This window comes from Mustela nivalis (assembly GCF_964662115.1).
Source record: "Mustela nivalis genome assembly, chromosome: X".
NCBI lineage: Eukaryota > Metazoa > Chordata > Mammalia > Carnivora > Mustelidae > Mustela > Mustela nivalis.
The window spans coordinates 71,239,357-71,256,280 of record NC_139040.1 but is presented as its reverse complement, the minus strand read 5'-3'; the positions used below and the strand labels follow the sequence as shown (position 1 = coordinate 71,256,280).

At 37.8% G+C, this 16,924-nt stretch overlaps 1 protein-coding gene across 13 annotated transcripts in view; it reads right to left on the bottom strand.

Annotated features, from left to right (window-relative positions):
• OPHN1 (oligophrenin 1) overlaps positions 1-16,924 on the bottom strand; it is a 559,221-nt gene that overhangs the window by 55,401 nt on the left and 486,896 nt on the right. For all 13 annotated transcript variants that reach the window (XM_082716849.1, XM_082716844.1, XM_082716848.1 and 10 more), the window contains one exon: positions 3,354-3,680. In XM_082716849.1, the coding sequence (XP_082572975.1) occupies positions 3,354-3,680 (327 nt within the window). The remainder of the gene's footprint in view (positions 1-3,353; positions 3,681-16,924) is intronic.

The following is a 16,924-nucleotide window of genomic DNA, read 5'->3' as shown; positions in this document are numbered from 1 at the left end:
AAAATGGGGAGGAAGGGAGGAAGAAAGAGGTGAGTAGTGAGCAAACTTCAAAGAGGCAACTACAGAGACTTATCTAGTAAGAAGTTGCTATGGCCAATGTCCAAGAGGTTTCTACCTGTGTTCTCCTCTAGGGTATTGATTGTTATAGCAGCATTATATATAGTTGCCAAATTATGGAAAGATCCCAAATATCTATGTCTATTGACCGATGAATGGAAAAAAGTCATGGTATATATATATATATAATGGAATATTACTCAACTATCAAAAAAACTGAAATCCTGGGTGCCTGGGTGGCTCAGTGGGTTAAGCCACTGCCTTCGGCTCAGGTCATGATCTCAGAATCCTGGGATCGAGCCCTGCATTGGGCTCTCTGCTCAGCAGGGAGCCTGTTTCCTCCTCTCTCTTCTCTCTCTCTGCCTGCCTCTCTGCCTACTTGTGATCTCTCTCTGTCAAATAAATAAGTAAAATCTTTAAGAATAAATAAATAAATAAATAAATAAATAAAAAACCTGAAATCCTGCCATTTCAATGATGTGGGTAGATCTAGCGCATATTAGGCTAAGTGAAATAAGTCAGAGAAAAACAAGTACCATAGAATTTCAGTCATATGTGGAATTTAAGAAACAAGGCAGATGAACATAGGGGGAAATAGAGAGGCAAACCATAAAAGAGACTCTCAACTATGGTTGCTGCAGGGCAGGTGTGTGGGGGATATGGGCTAAATGGGTAATGGATATTATGGAGGGCACTTGTGATGAGCACTAGGTATTATATGTGAATGATGAATCACTAAATGCTACTCCTAAAATGAATGTTACACTGTATGTTAACTAACTAGAATTTAAATAAAAGCTTGAAAAAAAAAGGAGGCAGAAGTTTGCCTGATTTTCCACCAAGGCCAGAACCACTACCTCAGTTCTGTCTTCTGTAGCTAAGGCTGGAGGCATGGCGCTTTGAGAAAAGCTGCATCACACTAGTCTGTTGCTGACTGATTTAAGATATAAAGCAAAAGCAGGCAATTATATGGCCCAAATTTAGATATTCTGGCTGATACTGGACAGTAAGATCAGTACTTACATTAACTGAAACTGTTACTTGCTGCCAGAAGTCTGGAGCAGGACTGTGGAGAAAGGGGAAAGGGGAATGCATCTGGAATTTAACTTCGCAGTAGATGATGGAAGAAAGAGGGCTAAGTTACTGTGTGTGCTAAACTTATAGGATCTGGCTGACCTCAAGGCTTGGCAGCAGGCAAGACAAACTTCACTGTGATGAATATAATTTGAGTTACCCAACTCTGTAACAGATTGATGTGAAGGTCAACACATGACCTATAATTTGAAACTGTGTCTACATAGAAGTCCAGTTCTAGTTGGCTATTTTCCTGAATAGAAAAATCTTAGGAAGAGGAAGGGCAGAGAAAGGGAATTAATAACATATTTTGAATATTGGTTATATGACAGATATTTTGTTATTTCTTTTAACCTTAGCAATAGTTCTGTGGGATGAGCTGTTAATCCTATTAACAGATATAGAAACCAAGGTGCACAGATCGTAAATAACCATTAATCATACAGACAGACGCATCACTGGGTCAAGCCAAAGAATTCATAGTCAGTTACTTAGTGGAAATCTTATCAGACTCTCATAGAATAGATTTTACTGAATTGTGACCAGAGACAATGTCATCAGCCCATATGCAATAATCCTTGAGATAAAATGCTTTTTAGAAGTATTCTTTGGCTTCAAAAATGGATGAGTTGTGTTTCTTTGAACAACTTGCTTATTATTACCTCAAGACCATGGATTTATATGACTATTAAGTTCTTTCTCTTTTCATTTTCTCTAGAAAGTTTGGAGCCAAATCTGTGACACTGTTCTGGCAAGTGTGTAAGGCTTCACAACAAACATTTTGTGGACTAACTTCATTCTTTCCATATCCCTACTATCCTACCATTTTTCCCCTCTCTTGGCTTCATTTTTTCTCACCTGCACTCTCTAGAATCTAAGGCAGAAGTCAGCAAACATTTTCTGTAAAGTATCAGATAGCTAATATTTTAGGACTTGTGGGCAATAAGATCTCTGTTGCTACTACACAATTCTGCTGTTTTAGTGTGAAAGTAGCTTTACACAATATGTAAATGAATTGGTGTGCATCTGTTGATGGGCACAGAAATTTGAATTTCATATAATTTTCATGTGTCATGACATATTATTTTTCTTTTGATATTTTTCAGTTAAGGTCATAGTTTGCTAAGCTCCGATATAAGTCTCAAGAGAGTAGGGACCTTATGTCTTATTCATTCTTATGTCCTCAATACCAAGAATGGGGCTAGACAAACAGCAAGTACTCTATAAATACTTGTTGAATAAATTATTCTTACTATTTTTAAGTTCTTATATTTTCTATATTGTGAAAGCCTTAAATCCTTTCTGGAACAAGACAGGATAAAAATCAAGGCACATTTTTAGAAGGTCATCTAGCTAGAAAGTAAGAGTCACAATTTGGGTCTGAGCTTTTGTGATATCAAAGTCCATATTCTGTCCATTATATCATATTAGCTTCATGGAATTATGTACCACCCTCCAGATACCCTCTGGATTAGCCCCCAACCTCCAAACATGAGTCTCGAATTAAATTTACCAAAGTCAGCCACATCTTGGATTTGTAATTTAGAAAGTCCAGAGTTTTGCAGAAGTTGTGCCCGTTTGTCTGTATTTTGACTAATCTGAAAAGTGAGAATGAGAAACCACTAGTTCATGAATTTCAAAGCTTCTTATATGAATTGATAGTTCTGAATTATTGGAAATAACACAGGCTTTGGTACCTGCCACACTTGGTAAGACTGAGATTCCAGCTCTGCCAGTTAGTAACTGTGAACCTTTGGCAAGTCATTTAGCTCTAGGATCCTCAGTTTTCTAGTAGGAAAGAAAAAGAGTAATGTGTTCTTCACAGTAAGGTGAAGGATCAGAAATAATTTGTCAATATCTAGTACAGTGCCAGGGATACAGTAGATATTCAATGGCAACAACAGCAATAATAACATTGATAAAAATATTATTATTATTAATTTATTTTACAAACAATTAGTGCTTACCTTGTGACAGTCAAACATTGTTCTAAGTACTTGGGATAAAGAAGTAAATAAAGCAGGTCCCAAATCCCCACCCTCATTAGCTTTACACTCCAGTGATTATTGTGAATGGTTTTTATGTTCTTACCCACAATTCCAATATTAGTGACAGTAAATTGGAACTAGATTCCTATTTAATTATCTCCAACCTCAGAAAGATCTTAAGATGCAAAATTGCTGGTTTCAATTCTGATTCCAATGGAATTCTCAAGCACTTACCCTCCTTATGGTGAGCCAGGGGCCGAGGAGCTGGTCTCTTTATGTGGAAAGAGGGGACTTTTGTGGGCCCAGTGCCTGGTACAGGTCCATTGGTGGCCTTTGGTATGGACTTGGTCCCACCATCCTGCAGCCTAAACACCAGCTTCCCTACATCCACTTCAGGACAGGACTCCAACTTGCCGTCTGAAACAGACCAGTTGCTTGGAGACTTCCTCCCAGTGTCAGATTCCCCACTCCTCTGAATAGGCAATTTGGGGTATTGTGGTAGCCTCGGGGGTTCTATACTGCTGGTGATAATACCATTGGGTGTTTGATGTTGGATTTCATCTAGGAAAAGGTGGTGCAAAGAGGGAAGATTAATGCTAACTTTATTGCCATTTCATTTTTATAAATGTATATATAATATCAAAGAATTTTACACATACTCAATGGAGTTATTATTGTGGGACAAATCACTGATAACTTGCATAATCAGTCTCTACCTACCCCAACCCATGTGGAGTCACAGATCCCATCAAATAGGGAATTCATTACAAGATGAGAGTTTGATTTTCACCACAACTTAGTAAAATCCTAATATACCAAGATGCTTTATTCCAAGGGATATGTAATTTAGTGAGAAGAAGGGCCATATGTACCCCAATGTTCATAGCAGCAATAACCACAATTGCTAAACTGTGGAAAGAGCCAAGATGTCCTTCAACATGGATAAAGAAGATGTGGTCCATATATGCAATGGAATATGACTCAGCCATCAGAAAGGATGAATACCCAACTTTTGTATCAACATGGATGGGACTGGAGGAGATTATGCTGAGTAAAATAAGTCAAGCAGAGAAAGTCAATTATCATACGGTTTCACTTACTTGTGGAGCATAAAGAATAACACGGAGGACATTAGGAGAAGGAAGGGGAAAATGAAGGGGGTAGATGAACCATGAGAGACTGTGGACTCTGATAAACAAGTTGAGGGTTTTTTTTAAAGATTTTATTTATTTATTTGACATCACAAGTAGGTAGAGCAGCAGGCAGATACAGAGGAGAAGCAGGCTCTCCACTGAGCAGAGAGCCCGATGTGGGGCTTGATCCCAGGACCCTGAGATCATGACCTGAGCCAAAGGCAGAGACTTTAACCCACTGAGGCACCCAGATGCCCCCAAATTGAGGGTTTAAAGGGGAGAAGGATGAGGGGATGGGGGAACCAGGTGGGTATTAAGGAGAACACGTATTGCATGGAGTACTGGGTGTGGAACATAAACAATGAATCTTGGAACACTGAAAAAATAAAATAAGATTATTTATAAATAAATAGATAGATGATAGACATAGATGGATGGATGGGTCTTAAGAGTCCCCAAGTATAACCCTGATCTTTTTAGGAGACATTAGTCAATCCTTAACTATTTCTATTTCTCTCAAAAGTAATTTGTTAAAATCTCTCAAATTTAAAGTTAAACAACAGAATTTAACTTCATTCTCCACCCTCATGAAGAAACCTCCAACTAGCCACTTTATGTTCCTCCCTTAGCTTTTGTGGTCCACAATTTTCTGTGACAATAGTATCTACTTTACCGTTGTTATGAGTCTTACTTAAGACTTTGAGACTTTAATAACAGCCAAATTAACCCACACAAATACATGAAAAATTTTAAAAACTAATTTTAATTTAAAGAGATTCATAGAGTCCCTTAAAGCTGTTAATCCCTGATTGAGAACTGCTGTAAGGAAACTGTCACATTTCTTCATAATAGAAAACCTAGATTAGAGTGCAGTGGTTAAGAATAGAGGTTCTTGTTAGCTAAATGAGACTTGAGAAACATGTTGAGCAGTTGTAATACATATATCTTTTTGGATCCTGATTTTAAAAAAATATGGAGAATTTGAACATTGACTAGATAGCACTCTTAAGGAATTACTGTTTGTTTTGTTTTATTTTCTTTCAGGTATGATGATGGTATTTTAATTTTGGTTTCAAAAAGTCCTTATCTTTTAGAGATATATACTGAAAAATTTATGGATGAAATACATACATGATGTCTTGGCTGGGGATATGGGTAGGAGTACAGATGAAATAAGAATGGGCATATGGGTGGTAAATGTTGAAGCTGGGTGGTAGGCACATGGGGAGTACATTATACTTTTTTTTTTAACTTTGGTTTATGTTTGAAACTCTTCATAGTAAAATGTTAAAAGAAATGCAGGCTTTGGAGTCAGATAGCCAGGTTTTAATCTCAGTTATGCTTTTTATCAACTGTAGGACCTTAAGCAAATTCATAATCTCTCTATACCTCAAGTTTTCTCCTCAGTAAAGTGGAAGTAATAATAGTAACTACTTTATGAGGTTGTAGTGAGGGTTACATGAGATTGTATACTTACTTCAGTGCCTGGGACATAATAAACACTCTATAATTGTTAGCTATTATTTATGCTATTATGCTCTAAAAGGGCAGTGAAGCAAGAGATTTTATGTGGGAAGGAAGGGCTAAGATTTGCTGCAAAGACTTTCTCCCCCAGAGAACTTTCTTCTCCTTGAGAACCTGTGACCAATCAGTGCTGCCACCATTATAGGGATCAGGGCCCAAAGGATTCCCTCTATAGTTTCCCTACTCTGTACCAAGGTAGGTATATAGTCCTGCTTTTATTAATTCTAGCACAATTGCTGTAAGAATAGAACATTCAAGCAAAAATTCACTAAAGGATCACAAATAATAGTAAGGACATAAGCACAAAGGAGCCATGTTAACTAGATTACATGCAACTAGACATGCCTTAAGCCTGAGGTAGCTTGCAAAGCTCTAGCATTTAGGAGTAACCCTAACCACATTTACCCTCTCAGAACAATGAAGGGAACAGTGACATGAATTTTTTCTCTCATGTGCCTAAATATTTTTAGGCCCTAAACCTCAGTTACATGAATACTTTCTTCTAGTAGAAAGGCCCTAGGAAATTTTATCCCTGCTCTACTTCAGAAGACACCACAGGGGTTGGCTGTTCCCTACAGGCCATAACAGCATTGTTACCATCTCAGTACATTTAGGGAAGTCCAATCTCATAAAGATGATCCACATATACAGTCTCAGAGAGGTCACTACTTTCCACATGAGAAAGGATCATTTCCTGACTCAAGGAAATAGGAGATGGAATGATAGCAGCAATGGGGACTCTGAATAAGACCTTCTGCCAAGGGAAACTAATTCTAGGTTCTGGAATATGCTGAATTATTATTGACAAAATGAGAAAATGGTGATGATAATAATGATAGTGATGATGATGGTAACAGATACCATTATTTGAGCACTTTATCTGCACCAAGTCCTGTTCTAAGTGCTTCACAAAGATTATCTCACCATTATCTTCAAAACTGCTCTACAAAGTAGTGAACCCTTAGTCTCATTTTACAGATAAGGAATCTAAGACTGATACAAGCTCAATGTCACAAAACTAATGCGGCAGAACCAGTTTTCAAAGTCTGAAGTCTGTTTCCAGAGTCCACTCTTCTTGAAGAGAGTTTATTCCACTATAGATAATAAGAATTTAGTATCATTCTCTTTCTTTAACCAGCCATCAATTTCCACAGGAAAACACATAGAACAGCTTCAGAAACTGCAGAAAACTGGGAATGGATCAGGACTGACAGGGAGGGCTCACAAATAGGCAAGTAGCCAATGGAGGGGCCTCTCTTCTATGTGTGGATAAGTGGTAGGAAGAATCTTCGAGATGTAACATACTAGTGCAGCAGGAGAAAAATAATAGTTACTATAATACAAGTAGAATCATGCAAATAAGTGCTATGAGGAGGACCTGCTAATTCTGTCTGCAGGAGCTTAAGAAGTTTTTGTAAAAGAGGTACCATTTGAACTGGGCCTTGAAGTAATGCAATAGGTAGAAAAGTAGGAAAGTGAATTTCAGACAGAACAATTTGGAGGAGTGAAAGATCATGGTTCACCCAAGATTATGCTGAGTGAAGTAAGTCAAGCAGAGAAAGCCAATTATCATACGGTTTCACTTACTTGTGAAACAAGGAATAACACAGAGGGCATTAGGAGAAGGAAAAGAAAAGTGAAGTGGGGGAAATTGGAGGGAGAGAGACCAACCATAAGAGACTGTATACTCCGAGAAACAAACAGGATTTTAGAGGGCGGGGGGTGGGGGTGGGTGAGCCTGGCTGTGAGTATTAAGGAGGGCATGAATTGCATGGAGCACTGCCTGTGGTACATAAAAAGAATCTTGGAATACTGAAAAACTAAAATGAAATTATTTTTATATAAAATAAAATAAAATATAAAAATATTTTTAAAAATATAAAATTAAAAAATTTTAATTTAATTGAAAATAATAAAAAATGTGATCAGAGCCTCAAAATCACCTAATCGGGATAATTGGAAGATGGCAGAGGAGTAGCAGGCTGAGGTGACATCAGGAAGGAGGAGATCAGCTAGATATTTTATCAAACGATTCCGAACACCTACAAATCCAACAGGAGTAAAGAGAAGAAGAGCAGCAATTCTTGAAACAGAAAATCAACCACTTTCTCAAAGGTAGGACCTCTGGAGAAGTGAATCCAAAGCGACAAGAAGATAGACTATGGGGGTAGGGGCAAGATCCTGGCAAGTGGTGGAGCAATGGAGCACAAAATCAGAACTTTCAAAAGTCTGCTCCACTGAGGGACATCACTCCAGAGGCTAAGCCAGGGTGAAACCCACACAGCAACAGCGTGGTCGCAGGTCCCATGGGGTCACAGAAAGATTGGCAGAGTCTGAGTGTCACAGAGCTTGCAAGTATTAGAGGGGGGAAGCCGGCTACAGAGACAGAGCCAAGGAGTGAGCTCTCAACTGGGGGGTTACCTTAAACTGTGATCCATCACACAGTCAGACCACTGCTCTTTGAGCAGGGATCCCACAAGATCTGGGGAGACCCCCCTGGACGACTGCAGGGATCTGCTGGGTTTGGAGACACCAGATAGGGCTGTGTGCCAAAGACAGTGACACTTGGTCACAGGCCGGGTGAGCTCAGAGCATGGCCGGTGGCCAGGGAGATGGGAGTGACTGGGTGCTTTCTCGGAGGGCACATTGAGGAGTGGGGCTCCGAGCTCTCAGCTTCTTCAGGCCAGAGATTGGGAGGCCACCATTTTCATTCCCATCTTCCATAGCACTACGGAAAACGTTCATGGAACAAAAACTCCCAAAACTGAACCCCAGCAGATTACTTAGCCTGGCCCCTGGTAAAGGTGGTGCAATTCAGACTCGGGCAAAGACACTTGAGAATCACCACAACAGGCCCCTACCCCAGAAGATCAGCAAGAAATCCAGCCAAGACCAAGTTCACTTACCAAGGTGAACAGCAAAATCCGAGAGGAGGAGAAGGCAAAGCATGGAATTCATGGCTTTCTCCCCATGATTCTTTAGTCTTCCAAAGTTAATTAATTTTTTTCATTTTATTTTTTTCTTATGCTAAAAGTTTTTTAACTTTTACTCTTTCCTTTTTTACCTTTTTTAACTAATTTACCTTAACAATACCTTTCATGAAAAAAATCTTTTTGATCCTTCATTATTATAGTCCTATTTTATACTTCATTGTATCTAAATTTATTTTTTGTATACACATAGGGTTTTTCTTCTTAAAAAAATTTGGGATACAACTTCTAATAGATCAAAATATACCATAAATGTAGCACAGGGCTTTGCTCTAGTATCCAGCCTGAGCAAATTCTCTCCACTTTCTTTTTCTTTATTCTCCAAACCAACTTATCTTAACTCCTTTTTTAGAAATTTTTTTAAAATTTTCATATTTATAGTCATATTCCATCTCTTCATCGTGTTTACCCTTCTTGTGTGTGTGTGGGTGTGTGTGTGTGTATACATATATATATTCATTCTTTAAAATTTTGAGAGGTAGTTTCTTCTAAGAGACCAAAATACTCCAAAATTAAGTGGGTGACTCTGTTCTATTCACTAGTCTAATATATATTTTTTATATTTTCTCAATTTTTTCCCCTGAACTTCTTTTTTTAAAAGATTTTATTTATTTATTTGACAGACAGAGATCACAAGTAGGCAGAGAGACAGGCGGGGCGGGCAGCTCCCCACCAAGCAGAGAGCCTGAAGTGGAGCTCGAGCCCAGGACCCTGGGATCATGACCTGAGCCAAAGGCAGAGGCTTTAGCCTGCTGAGCCACCCAGGCGCCCCTCCTGAACTTCTTTTTACCGTCTTTCTTCCCCCCATGATTTGAATTCTCTTCTTATTTGGATAAAGCACATTTTACTGCGGTATATGCCACCCTTTTAGTATTTTATTCTCTCCTTCATATATTCTTACTTGGATAAAATGAGAAGACTAAAAACTCACTACAAAAGAAAAAGAGCAAGAGGCAGTACCGAAGGCTAGAGACCAAATCAATATGGACATTGGTAATATGTCAGATCTAGAGTTCAGAATAATGATTCTCAAGGTGTTAGCTGGGCTTGAAAAAGGCATGGAAGATATTAGAGAATACCTGTCTGGAGAAATAAAAGCACTTTCTGGAGAAATAAAAGAACTAAAATCTAACCAAGCAGAAATCAAAAAACCATTAATGTGGTGCAATAAAAAATGGAGGCTCTTACTGCCAGGATAAATGGGGCAGAAGAGAGAATTAGTGATATAGAAGAACAAATGACAGAGAATAAAGAAGCTGAACAAAAGAGAGACAAAAAACTACGAGACCATGAGGGAAGAATTCGTGAGATAAGTGATACCATAAGACGAAACAACATTAAAATAATTGGGGTTCTAGAAGAAGAAGAAAGAGAGAGGGGTTCAGAAGGTATATTGGAGCAAATTATTGTAGAGAATTTCCCTAAAATGGCAAAGGGAACAAGCATCAAAATCCAGGAGGTGCAGAGAACCCCCCTAAAAATCAATAAGAATAGGTACACACCTGTCATCTAATAGTAAAATTTACAAGTCTTAGTGACAAAGAGAAAATCCTAAAAGCAGCCAGGGACAAGAAGTTTGTAACAAAAAATGTTAAAAATATTAGATTGGCAGCAAACTTATCCACAGAGACCTGGCAGGCCAGAGAGAACTGGCATGATATATTCAGAGAACTAAACGAGAAAAACATGCAGCCAAGAATACTATATCCAGCTAGGCTACCATTGAAAATAGAGGGAGGGATAAAAAGCTTCCAGGACAAACAAAACCTAAAAGAATTTGTAAAGACCAAACCAGCTCTACAGGAAATATTGAAGTGGGTCCTCCAAGTGAGAGAGCCTAAAAGTAGTAGACCAGAAAGGAACAGAGACAATATGCAATAATAGTCACCTTACAGGCAATACAGTGGCACTAAATTCATATCTCTCAATAGTTACCCTGAATGTAAATGGGCTAAATGCCCCAATCAAAAGACACAGGGTATCAGAATGGATTAAAAAAATCAATATGCAGTCTACAAGAAACTCACTTTAGACCCGAGGACACCTCCAGTTTTAAAGTGAGAGGGTGGAAAACAATTTACCATGCTAATGGACATCAAAGGAAACCTGGGATGGCAATCCTTATATCGGATAAAGTAGATTTTAAGACAAAGACTATAATAAGAGATGAGGAAGGACACTATATCGTACTCAAGGGGTTGGTCCAGCAAGAAGATCTAACAATTTTAAATATCTATGCCCCTAACATAGGAGCAAACAACTATATAAACCAATTAATAACAAAATCAAAGAAACACATCAACAATAATACAGTAATAGTAGGTGAGATTAACACTCCCCTCACTGAAAGGACAGATCATCTAAGCAAAAGATCAACAAGGAAATAAAGGTCTTAAATGACACACTGGACCAGATGGACATCACAGATATATTCAGAACATTCCATCCCAAAGCAACAGAATACACACTCTTCTCTAGTACGCATGGAACATTCTCCAGAATAGATCACATCCTGGGTCATAAATCAGGTCTCAACTGGTATCAAAAGATTGGGACCATTCTCTGTATATTTTCAGACCATAGTGCTCTGAAGCTAGATCTCAATTACAAGAGGAAAATTAGAAAGAACCCAAATACATGGAGACTAAAGAGCATCCCTCTAAAGAATGAATGGGTCAACCAGGAAATTAAAGAATTGAAAAAATTCATGAAAACAAATGATAATGAAAACACAACAGTTCAAAATCTGTGTGTCACAGCAAAGGCAGTCCTGAGAGTAAAATACATAGCAATACAAGCCTTTGTCAAGAAACAAGAAAGGTCTCAAATACACAACCTAACCCTACACCTAAAGGATCTGGAGGAAGTACAACAAAGAAAGTCTAAACCCAGCAGGAGAAGAGAAATAATAAAGAGCATAAATCAATGAAATAGAAACCAGAAGAACAATAGAACAAATCAATGAAACTTGGAAGTGGTTCTTTGAAAGAATTAATAAGATTGATAAACCCCTGGTCAGACTTATCCAAAGGAAAAGAGAAAGGACCCCAATAAATAAAATTATGAAAGAAAGAGGAGAGATCAAAACCAACACAGAAGAAATACAAACAATTATATGAACATATTATGAGCAACTATACACCAGCAAATGTGACAATCTGGAAGAAATGGATGCATTCCTAGAGACATATAAACTGCCACAACTGAGCCAGGAAGAAATAGAAAACCTGAAGAAACCCATAAACAGTAAGGAGATTGAAGCAGTCATCAAAAATCTCCAATCAAACAAGAGCCCAGGGCCAGAGAGCTTCCAGGGGAATTATACCAAACATATCAAGAAGAACTAATTCCTATTCTCCTGAAACTGTTCCAAAAAATAGAAATGGAAGGAAAACTTCCATACTCATTTTATGAGGCCAACGTTACCTTGATCCCAAAACCAGACAAAGATCCCATCAAAAAAGAGAATTACAGACCAATATCCTTGAGGAACACAGATGTGAAAATTCTCACCAAAATACTAGCCAATAGGCTCCAACACTAAATTAAAAGGATTATTCATCACGACCAAGTGGGATTTATTCCAGGGCTGCAAGGTTGGTTCATCCGAAAATCAATATGACACATTAATAAAAGAAAGAACAAGAACCATATAATACTCTCAATAGATTCTGAAAAAGCATCCAACAAAGTACAACATCCTTTCCTGATTAAAACTGTGCAAAGAGTAGGGATAGAGGCTACATAGCTGAATATCATCAAAGCCATCTCTGAAAAACCCACCGCAAATATCATTTTCAATGGAGAAAAACTGAGAGCTTTTGCTCTAAGGTCAGGAACACGGCAAGGATGTCCATCACCACTGCTATTCAACATAGTACTAGAAGTCCTAGCCTCAGCAATCAGACAACAAAAAGAAATTAAAGGCATCCAAATTGGCAAAGAAGTCAAACTATCACTCGTTGCAGATAATATGATACTATATGTGGAAAACCCAAAAGACTACACTTCGAAACTTCTAGAACTCATGCAGGAATTCAGTAAAGTGTAAGGATATAAAACCAATGCACAGAAATCAGTTGCATTTCTTTACACTAACAACAAGACAGAAGAAAGAGAAATTAAGGAGTCAATCCCATTTACAATTGCACCCAAAACCTACCTAGGAATGGTTGAGATATCTAGGAATAAACCTAACCAAAGAGGCTAAGAATCTATCTCAGAAAACTATAAAGTACTCATGAAAGAAATTGAGGAAGACACAAAGAAATGGAAAAATGTTCCATGCTCACAGATTGGAAGAACAAATATTGTGAAAATGTCTATGCAATCTACACGTTTAATACGATCTCTATCAAAATCCCACCCATTTTTGTCAAAGGAATGGAACAAAGAATTCTAAAATTTATATGGAACCAGAAAAGACCTTGAATAGCCAGAAGAATGTTGAAAAAGAAATCCAATGTTGGTGGCACCACAATTCCAGACTTCAAGCTTTATTACAAAGCTGTCATTATCAAGACAGCATGGTACTGGCACAAAAACAGACATATAGATCAATGGAACAGAATAGAGAGCCCAGAAATAGACCCTCAACTCTATGGTCAACTAATCTTTGACAAAGCAAGAAAGCATGTCCAATGGAAAAGAGACAGTCTCTTCAACAAATGATGTGAGAAAATTGGACAGCCACATGCAGAAAAATGAAATTGGACCATTTCCTTATACCACACATGAAAATAGACTCAAGATGGATGAAGGACCTCAATGTGAGAAAGGAATCCATCAAAATTCTTGAGGAGAACACAGGCAGCATCCTCTTTGACCTCAGCTGCAGCAACTTCTTCCTAGGAACATCGCCAAAGGCAAGGGAAGCAAGGGCAAAAATGAACTATTGGGACTTCATCAAGATCAAAAGCTTTTGCACAGCAAAGGAAACAGTCAACAAAACCAAAAGACAGAATGCAAGAAGGTATTTGTAAACGACATATCAGATAAAGGGCTAGTATCCAAAATCTATAAAGAGCTTAGCAAACTCAACACTGAAAGAACAAAGAATCCAATCAAGAAATGGGCAGAGGACATGAACAGACATTTCTGCAAAGACATCCAGATGGCCAATAGACACATGAAAAAGTGTTCCACATCACTTGGCATCAGGGAAATGCAAATCAAAACCACAATGAGATACCACCTGACACCAGTCAGAATGGCTTAAATTCACAAATCAGGAAATGACAGATGCTGACAAGGATGTGGAGAAAGGGGAATCCTCCTACACTGTTGGTGGGAATGCAAATTGGTGCAGCCACTCTGGAAAACAGCATGGAGGTTTCTCAAAAAGTTGAAAATAGAGCTACCCTACAACCCAGTAATTACACTACTGGGTATTTACCCTAAAGATACAAATGTAGTGATCCAAAGGGGCACGTGCACCCAAATGTTTATAGCAACTGTACACAATAGCCAAACTATGGAAGGAACCTAGATGTCCCTCAACAGACGAATGGATAACAAGATGTGGTGTACATATATACAATGGAATACTACACAGCCTTCAAAGGAAACAAAGTCTTGCCATTTTCAAAGACATGGATGGAACTAGAGGGTATTATGCTTAGTGAAATAAGTCAATCAGAGAAAGACAATTATCATATGATCTCTCTGATATAAGGAAGTTGAGAGACAGCATGGGGGTTTGGGGAGTAGGAAAAGAATAAATGAAACAAGATGGGATCAGGAGGGAGACAAATCATAAGAGACTCTTAATCTTACAAAACAAACTGAGGATTGCTGGGGGTAGGGGGGTAGGGAGAAGATGGTGGGGTTATGGACATTGGGGAGGGTATGTGCTATGGTGAGTGCTCGGAAGTGTGTAAACCTGGCAATTCACAGACCTGTACCCCTGGGGCTAATAAAACATTTATGTTAATAAAAAATTAAAAAAAACATAAAAAACATAAAATAAAATTTAGTGTGGCTTGGGCACAGTAACTGATTTTAGATGAAAAGTGTGTGTAGTTGGAGATGAGGTTGTTAAGGTGGATTGGGAATGTATCATTAAGGCCATAAATGCCATGTTCAGGGATATAAACTTTATCACTGGGTTAAAGAGGTTATTTTTGGGCCAGGAAGTGGCATTATCACATGTGTTTTTAGAATATCACTTTTGGGTCATATTAAAACATAGGAGTAGAGAGACTAGAGGTAGGGAGGCAAGATAGGAAACTGCTGATTAGAAGGATCTAAATTAGAATACCAGCAGCAAAGAGAGACAGAGTCAAGAGATGTAAAGAGTGGTATGGACATTGTTTAGATATGTGGGTGTGCAGGCGTCCGTGATGTTGGTGAAAAGACTCACTGAAATACTCTATAGAGTGGAATAACAAGTTTGGGAGTGAAATAATGAAATGTTGCTGGTAAAGAACAGTGGTGAGTAGGATCAATGGCTTCTCGGAAGAGTGTTTAGACACTATGTAGTAGACAAATGAGTTCTCGAATGAGGTGGATGCAAATTGCTGCTCTGTCATTTAGAAACTATGTGGACTTAGCAAACTACTTACCCTCTCTGAGCATCCAATGACGTCACTACAAAATGGATCTCAATTTACCTATCTTAAATGGGAAGTCATAAGAATTAAAGGCGTATGGATTCACATTCACTTATGACAGCAAGAATTAAAAAGATAACAAGATATAGAAACAACTTAAGTGTCTGCTAACAGATGAATGAAGAAAATATAGCTATATAATCACATATATGAATATTATTCAGCCTTAAGAAAGGAGGCTATCCTGCCATTTGCAATGATATGGATAAAACCCGGAAGACATTATGCTTAGGGTAACAAGGTAGACACAGAAAGGAAAAAAAAAAAAACTGCATGATCTCATTTATATGTGGAACCTTAAAAACTCAAATATACAGACTTGCATTGATTCTGTAGATAATCCTTCCAATACATGAACACAGAATATCTTTCCATTTATTTATGTTTTTCTCAATTTCTTTCATCGATGCTTTCTAATTTTCAGTGCACAGGTCTTCAACTTCTTGGTTAATTTTTTGATGCTATTGTAAATGGTATTTTTTAAAATTTCTTTTTCTTTCTTTTTTTTTTTGATAGTTCATTGTTAGTATATAACACAAGTGAATTTTGTATGTTGATTTTGTATCCTGTACTTTGTTGAATTTGCTTATTAGTTCTAACAGTCTTTTGCTGGAGTCTTTAGAGTTTTTTCTTTATTTTATTTAAAAAAATATTTAATTTACTTATTTGAGGGAGAGAGAAAGAGTGAGAGCAAGCGAGAGAGAGCGTACACAAGCTGGGGGAGTGGCAAAGGGAGAGAAGAGGCAGGCTTCCCACTGAGCAGGAAGCCTAACCTAGGGCTCAATCCCAGGACCCTGGAATCATGACCTAAGCTGGAAGGCAGATGCTTAACAAGTTGAGCCACCCAGGACCCCCTAGGATTTTTTTCTATATAAGAGCATACCACCTACAAACAGACAATTTTACTTCTTGCTTTCTAATTTGGACACTTTTCTTTTTTCTTTTTCTTGACTAACTTCTCTGGCTAGGACTACAATATTATGCTGAATAAAAGTGGAGGCAGTGGACATCCTTGTTCTTGATCTTTCTAAGATCAAGAGCTTTCAGCTTTTCACCTTTGAGTATAATATTAGCTGTGGGTTTGTTATATATGGCCTTTATGATACCAAAGTACATTCCTTCTATATGTAATTTGTTGAGAATTGTTATCATGAAATAATTTTGATGAATATGCTTTTTTCTGGATCTATTGAAAAGATCATATAATTTTTATCATTCATTCTACCAATGTGATGTGTCCCATTTATTGTTTTATTTATACTGAACCATACTTGTACCCATCCTAGGGATAAATCTCACTTGACCATGGTTCAAGATTCTTTTAATCTGCTGTTGGATTCAGTTTTCAAGTACTTTGTCAAGGATTTTAGCATCTATATTCGTCAGGGATACTGGCCTACAATTTTCCTGTTTTATATTGTCTTTCATGGATTTGGTACCGAGGTAAGGCTGGTCTCAAAAAATGAGATAGGATTGTTCCTTCTTCTTAAAGATTTGCAAGGGTTTTAGAAAGATTGGTATTAATTCTTCATTAATGGTTGGTAGAA